Source organism: Salvelinus namaycush, chromosome 10, assembly GCF_016432855.1.
Source record: "Salvelinus namaycush isolate Seneca chromosome 10, SaNama_1.0, whole genome shotgun sequence".
NCBI classification, from domain to species: domain Eukaryota; kingdom Metazoa; phylum Chordata; class Actinopteri; order Salmoniformes; family Salmonidae; genus Salvelinus; species Salvelinus namaycush.
Window position 1 is genome coordinate 17,653,691 of NC_052316.1, and position 12,520 is coordinate 17,666,210.

Consider the following 12,520-nt stretch of genomic DNA (forward strand, 5'->3'; position numbering starts at 1 on the left):
AGACAAAACAGCGACTCGTCAGTGAAGAGCACTGTTTGCCAATCCTGTCTGGTCCAGCGACGTGGGTTTATGCCCATAAACAACATTGTTGTGGTCTGGTGAGGACCTGTCTTACAACAGGCCTACAAGCCCTCAGTCCAGCCTCTCTCAGCCTATTGTGGACCGTCTGAGCACTGATGAGGGATTGTGCATTCCTGGTGTAACTCGGGCAGTTGTTGTCATCCTGTACCGCAGGTGTGATGTTCGGATGTACCGATCCTGTGCAGGTGTTGTTACACGTGGTTTGCCACCGCGAGGACGATCAGCTGTCCGTCCTGTCTCCCTGTCTCACAGTACGGACATTGCAATTTATTGCCCTGGCCACATCTGCAGTCCTCATGCCTCCTTGCAGCATGCTTAAGGCACGTTCACACCCTGGGCATCTTTCTTTTGGTGTTTTTCTGAGTCAGTAGAAAGGCCTTTTTAGTGTCCTAAGTTTTCATAACTGTGACAATTGCCTTCCGTCTGTAAGCTGTTAGTGTCTTAACGACCGTTCCACAGGTGCATGTTCATCAATCGTTTATGGTTCATTGAACAAGCATGGGAAACAGTGTTTAAACCCTTTACAAAGATCTGTGAAGTTATTTGGATTTATCTTTGAAAGACAGGGTCAATTCATAAACCATGTGCCAAGGAATCGGTACATCGAAAATCTCATCTCCCCCCCCCTTTTACTTGCCACTTCCATTTTTGTGGTAATGCTGCAATTAGTTGGTTGTAATTTTGGGTAGAACAGACAATTCCATAGGTGTGTTAGCTGCATGTGTGACAACTCCAGCAGTCCTATTTATGATATAATTTACAAAAATTATACCTTTAAAACATTATTGAAAGTTTTATTTTTTATATCAATTACTGTATTTGAGTGTAACCACTTTGTTCTGGTGGATTAAACTGAACTTGCAACCAACTTTCTATGGCTCATTAAAAATAAAAAGTTTGAGATGACTTCATTTTCAAATAACCGGTTGTAAATCTGAATAAAGGGAAAATGGCCATTCTTGAAAATGGGGTGAGACATTCTTACTAATTTACTAGAGAACCATTTTGGATTTAAGTATAACTTTTGTATGACTGATGATTTTAGTGAAAGTTCTATGCTTTAATATTTAACATTTTAAGCTAATCATTCTGATCTGTTGCATCAGCCTCAATGCTTTTAAAAGTTTTGTTGTATTAATTTGGGATCTATTGCATCCCACAACTGTCCCAGCATATGTTTGGAATATACATTTTTTGCACAGAAGGACATTTGTCAACTTTTGTACTATGGGGATAGTAGATTGACAGACTAGTGCTTTTGCTGTTTGTTAGGCTTACTCATCTTGTAGGCCAAACGTAGACAGTTTTAACATCTTCAATACAAGCCTGGGAATTTGATAAGAGGGACGCGCACAGTTGCGTCCCCCATGTGTCGGTCTTCACTTGTAGCCTACTTCTTAGCTGTGAGAAGGACCCAGATCACGTGATGGGCATTTGCTAATAAGAATGGTGATCTGAGAGAGCCATGCGAGTCAGGTGCTTCAGAAAACGGCAGCCGGGAATTCTAATTATATTCAGCACAAGGGCACAACGGCCACTTTGGCCGCAAAAGGCATGGATTTAAAAAAAGGGGGCATTACGGCCACACAAGGGGGATGCTGTGGGAAAATGTGAGGCCTGGTGAGATTATTATGAAGTGCTTGTCAAATTTTGAATGAGAGAGAGACTGATGAAGTGTGTGCAGCCCGCACAAGAAATCAGAGCTCATGCCTTTCATGCAAAAAAATTTGATCATTAGTCACATCATACAGCCTTAGAATATATATATTTTTAAATATTCAATACATATAGCCCAATGTTGGCATAAATAACACCAAATTAAGCATATAGGAGTAGCTGTTTCTTTGTTAACCACTCAACACAATAGCCACATGTGCGCACTTCCTTAGAAATCGTCTGGAGAAAATATCCATTCTGTTGTATTCAGCCATGTTCAATTGTATTCTTCTGACTAAAATAATGCCACGGAATTCTAAGTCAATCTTGCCTGTTAAATGAACTAGTGTAGCCCACTGCCATATCAGGGCCTAACATAAGGACACCTCTGTTTGCTATTCTGTTCTTCTGAAATAGGTCTAAAGAAACATGAAGAAAAGTCTGTCTACAATAAAATGGATTTATTGTGATGTGTAAGCTATATTAAATGGATGTAAACGTTTTAAAAATGGATGTTCCAAAAGGTCTACATCAATGGCTTGTAGGCTGTGTGTGGAAGCCAGGAGATGCTAAAAGAGTTAAACGGTCAATTACCGTGAGACCGGCAGTTATTTGCTTGACAATCACCGGCTGACAATTTTATGACCATGACAGCCTCAAGTCAGCCCTAGTCAAATCAGTGTAGATGAAGGGAAGGAGACAGGGGTAAAGAAGGATTTTTAAGCCTTGAGAAATTGATTGTGTACGTGTGTGCCATTCAGAGGGTGAATGGGCAAGACAAAAGATGTAAGTGCCTTAGAATGGGGTATGGTAGTAGGTGCCAGGCGCACCAGTTTGTGTTAAGAACTGCAATGCTGCAGGGTTTTTCTACACTCAGTTTCCCCTGTGTATCAAGAATGGTCCACCACCCAAAGAACATCCAGCCAATGGCAGGCCAGTGGTTGAAAACAGGTCATTAATGAGAGAGGACAGTGACACAAATTGTGCAGCGCAATAGATGGGCTACAGTCAACTGACAGTCCAGTACAACATTGATGCCCAAGACCCATAAAAGAACACATAACTCATGGTACTTTGACATGAATGGGGTATAGCAGCCGACAACCTTACAGAGTTCCACTTCTTTCAGTAAAAAACAAGAAACTGCGGTTGCAGTGGGCTAAGGAATGAAAACACTGGACACCGCAGAACTAGAAAAACATGGCCTGGTCTGATGAATACCGGTTCCTTCGGTTTCACGCTGATGGGAGGACTAGGGTATTGAGAAATCCATGAGTACATGTATCCATCATGCCGTGTGTCAACGTCGCAGGCTGGTGGTGGTGTTAGATGTGTTTTCATGGAACACATTGTGCCCCTTGATAAGTGGAGCAACGTTTGCGTGCCACAGGATAGCGGAACATCATTGCATCATGACAGCAGTGTATCCATCTGGGAATAAATTTTTTCAGCAGGGTAACTTCCCCATGCTACAAGGCTAGGATTGTCAGGAATGGTTCCATGAACATGACAGGGAATTCAGCTTACTGCAGTAGCCTGCCCAGTAAACAGATTGCAACCCAATTGAGCATCTGTGAGATGGAACAAGCTATTCAGAGTAGAGATCCAATACCAGCCAACTTGACAACTGCGGAAACATTGGAGTCTACGTGGGCCAGCATGTGGAACGGTTGACACATTGTAGAGTCCATGCCCCAAGGAATTGAGGCTGTTGAGGGCAAAAGGGGGTTTAACACCATATTAGCAAGGTGTTAATGTTTTGTACACCGTGTATATTTAAAGCATGTGCTTCCACAAGTGTGGTTCCTAAGTGAATTAAGCAACTAACATCTCATAATCATGTATAAAAGTTCCCAGTTGCCCATTATTTTGGCTGCCATGGCTAGAAGAGATCTGGGACTTCGAAAGAGGGGTTTCAAAGGAGCATAGGGGATTTCAAGTGTGTGTGTGTGTCTCACCAGATCGCAACCCAATTGAATACTCTGGAGCAGCGCCTGAGACAGCGTTTTCCACCATCAACAAGACACCAAATGATAACATTTCTCATGAAAGAATGGTGTTGTATCCCTCCAGAGTTCCAGACACTTGTAGAATCTGTGCCATTGAAGCTGTGCTATTATTTTGGAAGTTGCCTGTATGTGTACTATACAAACAAATGTACAGTATAGGTATGTGTGTCATTCAGGACTGCATGGTGGCGGTGTGGGATTATGAGTAACAGGGTGAGGCTTCAAGCTAATAAAGGGGTGCATAGCCGAGCTAGGTTAGCCCACATGTCCCCACTGTTCCGTGCTGTAACATTCTTAGTAAAAGCAAATACACAGGCAGCTAGACGCAACCCAAAGTCCCCCCCCCCCCCACTTAGACCATTGCTCTGCTGCGCCAACATTACAGGTGTTACTTCTAGGCAAACTTGGAAAAGACTACCGCCCAGCGCTGAGGCCCAGCTGCATCTAATGACAGGGGCCACAGACTTTTTTTTTTTTTTTAAAGAGGGAAAATTATTTGTAAAATGCAAGCAACAAGAAAATACCAATATTCATTTAGACAGGTGTTGTTGAGCCGTCAGAGTTCAGTATTTAGGACACAAACACCACAATCTTAGAGAAACAGTGAGTAGGCTAAACTGGCATTAACCTAGAGTCGATGTCCACGCCCCCATGGAAATCTAATTAGCATAAGCAAATATCTGTTTAATCTAGAGATGTTCTTTGCATGGACTGAGTCTCAAAATCAACCGCATCCACCGATGTCGGCCTTCCGCATCTGCAGTTGAAGGTGGCAGAGCTACAGTGGTGTCAGACCAGGAGACATCCCGAAAATCGGTTCGTCACGAAAACATTCTTTAGCTTCCGAACGGTTTGGCCGACAAACTAATAGGACTCAAACACTACGAACTCCACAAGACTCGTCTGAAGTTGGTACCACCACAACCACCTTCTGTCTGAAGCGTCCTAACAGTTTGGGCTACACACTAATAGGACGCCACCATCGAAAGGTAAGATTCTCAAACACGTTTTTCTCTAGGATGCCCACAAGCCTGGTCTGAAGGTAGCTCGGTACAAGTTAAAACAAATAATGGAAGTGTATATGGAAGTACCAGTGTAAAAAAAATAAACTGATATAGGACAGACCCTTCAAAACATACTTTCTTTTTTATAGATATTTTGACCATCTGTTTTGCCATGTATGAATATGCTTTCCTATGGGCTAATAGCAGTAAGGCCAAAATCAAACAAATCATTTTTATACTAAAATTCCAACTCAGAGGTAAATTATCCTTGGAATGACCATCTTAAAACAATTCCATATGTTAGTTTAGGGTGAGTTCGTAAATTCAATCTGGAGTGACAGTGTGTGCTCAGAGTGCGCTCTGGGCGTTCGTAAATTCAGACCGTTGTCAGATTGTCTGTTCTTAAATTCAGAGCATTTAGAGCGCACACTGGAGTAGGGTTGATCTGAGCTTTCTGACCCCACAACGGCAGTCAAATACCCAAGCCAACTGGCTAACGTTGACAAGCTTGATAGCTACTTCGACACAAAATGAGAACACCTCACTGACCATTTAACTTGCCTTAGCAGAGCTGGTTAGGCTGTTTTCAGGTAATCCAAACTGTGCGGCTGAAAATTGTATTATGCTTTTTTGTCAAAGTTTACTGACACCGGCCATTTTCAATGGGTGTGGAGCGTTTGTAAATTAATCGATTATTCTGCAAATTTCCAACGCACACTTAGTAGAAACCAGGCCCCTTAGACCTTAGTGGTGAATGAACAGACATAAACGTCCCTCTTCTCCTACATAGGAACAGATAAATCAACACATTTTCTAAATTTGATCCTGGACCTATGCCTGCTGGGGTAGAGGGTAGTTGGGTATGTGAGCTAGTCTGTCTTGTCTAACAGGAGAGGAGTGAGGCAGGGCAAGGGCTGTGTTGGGGTAGTTGGCTGGCTGACAGACCCCTGGCGGCTCCCTGCAGTGTTGGAGAGCAGTGATTCACTGCTCGGCTCTGTTTACCCAAGGTCCCAACACATGTGAAGCCTGCAGGTGGCCATCTATAAATAAACACTGTGTCCCCGCCTTCCTGGGAGCCAAGGGCTCTGTTACCTGAGATGCTGAGCCTCAGCTCCAGTACAACCCTGCCTTACATGCTCCACATGAAGAGATCTAGCCTTTCACAGTGCCAAGTTATCAACGGATTGCCTTGTATGTTTGAAACTCAATGGGATTAGCCCCATTTACTAAATGTCCAGTTGAGGTAGCCTGTTGATAGACATTAATCGTACGCCACAAGAACAAAACAAATACAGGAAAACAGTCATGCTTCCTCACTCAAAAGGTTCCGCTGAATGTTATCAACATTCACCGCTTCCTGTTAACTGAGGTGACTCTGCATATGTGCACACCAGACACTTACGTTGAAATCTTCCTCAGCTGTAGGAGTATGTTACCCTCACACAACGTATAATGGAAGTGTGTGTGTAACCCAAGATGACTAAGAAGGAATGGAACTCACGAAGGCAGAGGGGTGAGTCAGTCTGACACAGTACAGGATGACAGAGCCAGGCCTGACAGACTTCACGTAACAGATGCCCTGTTCCCATTGCAGGCATGGGGCCAACCAAAGTACTGCTGCAGTAATGGGCTACTGGCTGAGCATACTGGCAGTTATCTATGTACAATGGAACTTCAAGTAGACATGTTACCATCAGGTGGTGACTGACAACCCTCTTTAAAAGCCTCATTAATCCACAAACACCAGTGTCCCCCCATAAAACCACTGCATCTAGCCAAACCAGAAAGTTTGGAAGCAGCCATCTCCCAGAGGAAATGCTAAAACAAAATTAGTCATTACCAAAACATGGAGCAAGTGTTCAAATGAAATGGGTGCATGGAAAGGGAAGTTCATCCTCAACAAAAAGCTGAATGAACGGCACACTCCAGTGTACCCTCTGGCCCAGACAGACACGGTCCCCCACCCTACCCCGCTAACATTTGAAAAGCAAGTGGATTTTAACAGCCATTTTCAACCCCCTTCTCCTCTCTTATTTGGCACGGTGTCCTGCAAACAAAGCCTCTTTTCAGGCCGGGGGGACTCGAGAGGACTGGCCCTTCACAGCAGCTCCTCTGGTCTCATCCTCAGCGCTAAAATTAATTAAACTGCGGCAGGAGAGGCTGTGTACAGCAGGGGGCCATCATCTCTGGCACATACCGGTCCTCGCCAAATACAGCCAGACACACAGCCTGAGGAACACTGACACAAACAAACAGGATGTTTACCTTTCCTGGCTGTTCTTTGAGCTGGTTCTATTATGCCACCTTGACCCTGGAAGTGGCTGTGAATGAAAGCTCTGCCAATATGAATGAATGTTATGGGACTCACGGAGCAGCCGACATCATTTAGCAGCTTTCCCCCTCATTCCCCTCGCTCATTAGCGTTCCAGTGAACTCTAAAAAGGTTCACACCCAGCCCAGCCATAACTCATCACGGAAAAACACCATCTTTTCTAACCCTCTGATCTCTCAAGTTGATCGGACCAATTACTGATCCCACCTCTCCCACTACAAGCATTTGAAATGAGCCAGGGAGGAAAGATGCAGGCATCTGATGGAGATATACCACAATAAGAAGAAATCAGCTGCACCTTCAATACTCTCTAGCTTTATCAAATATTACAGACTGAGGGTTAAAGACATTCAAGAGACAGAAGTTAAAAAGAACAATCCAATGGCCACAAACCTTTCTATAACCCACTGGATTGCTAGGACCCACCTTCCTTCTCTACATGCAACTGTTCAGGCAGCCCACCTAGCTTTAGCTTATCTAGTCCTAAACAGTACTGAGACATACGGCCTACGTAGCTTATCCAAACCAATAAATTAGACATGTTAGCAAGATCTGAGACACCACTCCAGTTTAAGTTCTGGAGACCTCTGACATGATAATAGATTCATCTACACAGTAAACACCACAGGGTTTAAGGCAAGGCATGACACCTGTTTGAAAAGTGTTACCTCTGACATTGAGGCCGCTCCACTGTGAACCACATTAGTAAGCTTTCGTTTGGTGGAGAAACGTTGGACTAGCAGAGCTAAATGTCTGGAATGCATACAATGCTGCTCGTAATGAGAATGCAACAACGCTCACCGTAGTTTTTTTTTCTATTTTAATGCTACTGCAGAATGTATGGGTGAATTGTACATGCTATTGCTGCTAGAACTGGAAGAGTGATGGGCTGGTCTGAGTCCTTGTCTCAGATAGCTTTCCTGTCTGTCCACCCTGGGAGGGGAACCCCTACTCCAGGGCTCCGAGTATAGCCGTGCTCTTCCTGCTCAGTGCAGCCACTCTAAAATTACAGGAAAATCTAATCCTGCCAGTCACCTGCAGACAACAAATACAGCTCACTGCAGCGACAGAGGCAATTTAGTCAGTGCCTGGTTATACACACAGGACAGTCACTGAGTTAATCATTCTTTACTGATAGGAAAATGTAGTAGTTGGTACAAACTCAACATATAATTTGAAGACAGTGATCCCAATTTCACTCGGACAGATACAAAATTAAAAGGTTTATAAAAACTACAAATGCACTTACCCCTTGGCTTCCAGTAAATCGGATCAGCGGTTGTGAAGACAGGCCCTGAGAGAGATGGACGAGGACAAATTAAGTCACATTGAAAAATAATCATACTGAACAAGTACATTTAGTGGGTGAAACTTCATAGATCCTGTTTGGTGGGGAAATGTAGTGGACTGTTCAGTAAGGCCCATTCAAGTGACAGGCACACTGAACAAAGCACTGTGCAATAGAGAAATCTAACCATCTCGAAATTACCATCGTATTACCCTTGTTATGAATCTTCAAAAAGTCTAGGCATACAAAAAGAGTAATCTTGATAATCTAGCTAATGTCCTTTGAACATTATGATATAACTAATATGTCAAGCAGCAACAGGTGAGGAAGTAGTCCCTTTATTTCCCATGTGCATACTAACTCACAGTGGATCACTGTCAGCATGAGCTTTTAAAAATGTCATTTTTGGATGAGGGGGTAACAACTGTCTGTATTTTACATCAAGCATTCAGATTAGAGTTCATTTTGGACCTGCCCCTGTGCAGTGGAAATTGCCTCACAATGCCGCTCCAAACTATCTCTAAACGTTGAGGCCTTGCTATCGCTCAACCCATTAAACCATCCCTTTAGAGGGTGACAGGATTGAAATGCAAAGCAAGCAGCAGGCTATCAACTTCAATCAGCAGAGCTTCCTTCCTCCTTTTCATGTGTTCACCTACATAGACACACAGATATACAGGCATATTCATCAGATAATCTGTACGCATAAAAAGCAGCATGCCAGTAGCTGGGCAGTCATTTGTTTTATATCACACATGCTATTCATTACAACAGCCAGTCAATCAGTATAGTGTTCAAGGTGCTGACATTTTTCAAAATATTTTCAGCTGTTAGCAGCCCCCCAGATGAGGCTGATAAATGAAGTTACGGGGTACAAACACTGTCAATAAATCCTCTAGATTTTCACTAAGCACACCCATAAAATCAGATGAGCATAGCCTGATGACCATAGGCTTGGCCAGTATACTGGGGTATTTGGAAAAAGCCACAGGATGGTTTTGCAAAACCGCCAAAACTATTTATTTTAAGTAAACACCTGCAGTCAACTTGTGCAATACATTAGGAGATAAAGAACATTGTGTTCTTCATTTCATCTGTCACATTACGTACAGAAGCTTACGGTAGTCCCCAGTCACTATGTTAACAAGCACACAATGACAAGATACCGGTGCCTTGTGAGTCACACTGTTGTGCAGCCTGCGCCAGGTGATCTAATTACAGTATGGAATTCACAACTAAAATGTTTGCCAGCTAGATCTCTTATAAATATTACGTTTACATTCTAAATGCTCTGCAGTTGTGTATTTGGTTTGCTAATTTAGTAGCTAGTTATCTAGCTAAGTGGTTTGCTTCTTCTAACAGCAGAGAATCCCCTCCTGGAACAAGAGCCTTGCTGGTTAACTTCTTATGGCTGCAGGGGCAGTATTGAGTAGCGTGGATGAAAGGTGCCCAGAGTATTATATTATTATTGGATAGAAAACACTCTGAAGTTTCTAAAACTGTTTGAATTATGTATGTAAGTATAACAGAACTCATGGCAGGCAAAAACCTGAGAAGTTCCACTTCCTGTTTGGATTTTTTCTGGGGGTGCCATATTTTCAACCAAGCTCTCATTGAAAATACAGAGAGATATGGATGGGTTTTCACTTCCTACGGCTTCCACTAGATGTCAACAGTCAATAGAACTAAGTCTGATGACTAATGTGAAGGGGGGGGGGGGGGGGGGGCGAAGGAGACAGAAATTAGTAATCACTGCCGTGAGGTGACCATGCATTCAACACGCACGTTCACGTGAGAGGCAGCTCCGTTCCATCTCTCAATTGAAGTCAATCTAATTCTCCGGTTGGAACGTTATTCAAGATGTATGTTAACAACATTCTAAAGATTGATTCAGTACATCGTTTGACATGTTTCTACTGACTAACGGAACGTTTGGACATTTCGTCACGTTATAGTGGTCGCGCTTTGAGACTTTGGTTAGGGTGTTTGGTAAACAATTCGAAAGTAGCTAATTTGACATAAATAAGACATTAACGAACAAATCAAGCATTTATTGTGGTCCTGGGATTCCTAGGACTGCATTCTGATGAATTCAAAGGAAACATTTATCATGTATTTCCTGGTTTCTGTTGAGTCCAACATGGCGGCTAATTTGGCTATTCATCTGAGCTCCGTCTCAGATTATTGCATGGTTTATTTTTCCGTAAAGTTTTTTTGAAAACTGACACAGCGGTTGCATTAAGGAGAGGTATATCTATAATTCCATGTGTATAACTTGTATTATCATTTATATTTATGATGAGTATTTCTGTTGAAACGATGTGGCTATGCAAAGTCACTTGATGTTTTTGCAACTAGTGAATCTAACGCCTCAATGTAAACTCAGATTTGTTATAAATATGAACTTTATCAAACAAAACATGCATGTATTGTGTAACATGAAGTCCTATGAGTGTCATCTGATGAAAATAATCGAAGGTTAGTGATTCATTTTATCTCTATTCTGGTTTTTGTGAAAGCTATCTTTAGCTGGAAAAAATGGCTGTGGTTATTGTGGTTTTGTGGTGACCTAACATAATCGTTTGTAGTGCTTTCGCTGAATAGCCTATTTGAAATCGGACACTTGGGGATTAACAACAAGATTACCTTTAAAATGATATAAGACACATGAATGTTTGAGGAATTTTAATTATGAGATTTGTTTTTTTAATTTGGCGCCCTGCACTTCGACTGGCTGTTGTCATATCGATCCCGTTAACGGGACTGCAGCCATAAAAGGTTATTAAGTAGCGTTTGAGTAGAATTTTATCGTTTAGGTCAATAACGTACAAAATGTTGGCAATGCGCTCTTTAGCATTTAGTTAGCGTTGTCTAACGATTCCTTATTACAGGTATTCCCAATGTGGGGTACGCGCAATGCTGTTGAGGGTACCCCAAATAAAAATGTGATTCATTATTATTATTATTTTTTAATATATTTTTAAATCCTCAAATAGTCCATTTAATAAGTCCATAGAAACACATACCAGCTCTACTGGTAGTACTGCTACTACCAGCAGTATTTCACCTGTTGACGGCAAGTTGTTCTGCCTTCACGAGCACAACCAATGCTAGCATCAGTAATTGTACATTTGTTGTTAGCCCAGCAGGCACGGACACTGACAGTTGTGAATCTGATACAGCCGAAGAGCTACCCCCTCCCCTTACCCGGGAAAGCACCGAACGGACAGGGAAGTTGGACCATCGAAGAGGAGCAAATATGCCAACTACATTGATTTGGGGTTCACTTATATTGGGAGTAGTGCCTTTCCTTCCCCGTGTTTTGTGCGCGAAAGTACTCACATCAATGAAACCTTGACTCTTGCACAGACATTTTAGAAAAAAAACATGCCAATTTGAAAAATAAGCCACGGGAGTTTGAGTGAGAATTAAGACGACTTTCGAGTAGTAAGACATCATTAAGTCGGCTGACGACAACAGTGGTAGGCCTGATCACCGACAACGATGAGACGACCTATAGGGAGGTCAGAGAACTGGCAGCGTGGTGCCAGGACAACAACCTCTCCCTCAATGTGAGTAAGACAAAGGAGCGGATCGTGGACTACAGGAAAAGGCGTGCCGAACAGGCCCCCATTAACATTGACGTGGCTGTAGTGGAGCAGGTTGAGAGCTTCAAGTTCCTTGGTGTCCACATCACCAACAAACTATCATGGTCCAAACATACCAAGACAGTCGTGAAGAGGGCACGACAAAACGTATTCCCCCTCAGGAGACTGAAAAGATTTGCCATGGGTTCCCAGATCCTCAAAAGGTTGTACAGCTGCACCATTGAGAGCATCCTGACCGGTTGCATGACCGCCTGGTATCGCAACTACTCAGCATCTGACCGTAAGGCGCTAGAGGGTAGTGCAAACGGCCCAGTACATCACTGGGGCCAAGCTTCCTGCCATCCTGGACCTATATAATAGGCGTTGTCGGAGGAAAGCCCATAAAATTGTCAGAGACTCCAGTCACCCCAAGTCATAGAATGTTCTCTCTGCTACCGCACAGCAAGCGGTGCGCCAAGTCTAGGACCAAAATGCTCCGAAACAGCTTCTACCCCCAAGCAATTAGACTGATGAACAATTCATTAATTGATTTGCTAAAATGT

The 12,520-nt window shown here is 43.0% G+C and overlaps 1 protein-coding gene across 2 annotated transcripts in view; it reads right to left on the minus strand.

Moving 5' to 3' along the window:
- Nucleotides 1–12,520, minus strand: part of LOC120054784 (RNA polymerase II elongation factor ELL-like) — a 49,262-nt gene that overhangs the window by 15,469 nt on the left and 21,273 nt on the right. The window contains exon 2 of one of the 2 annotated variants that reach the window (XM_039002404.1): nucleotides 8,332–8,376. The exons of the other annotated variant lie outside the window; for it this stretch is intronic. Within the exon in view, the coding sequence (XP_038858332.1) occupies nucleotides 8,332–8,376 (45 nt within the window). The remainder of the gene's footprint in view (nucleotides 1–8,331; nucleotides 8,377–12,520) is intronic. 2 annotated transcript variants of the gene reach the window in all.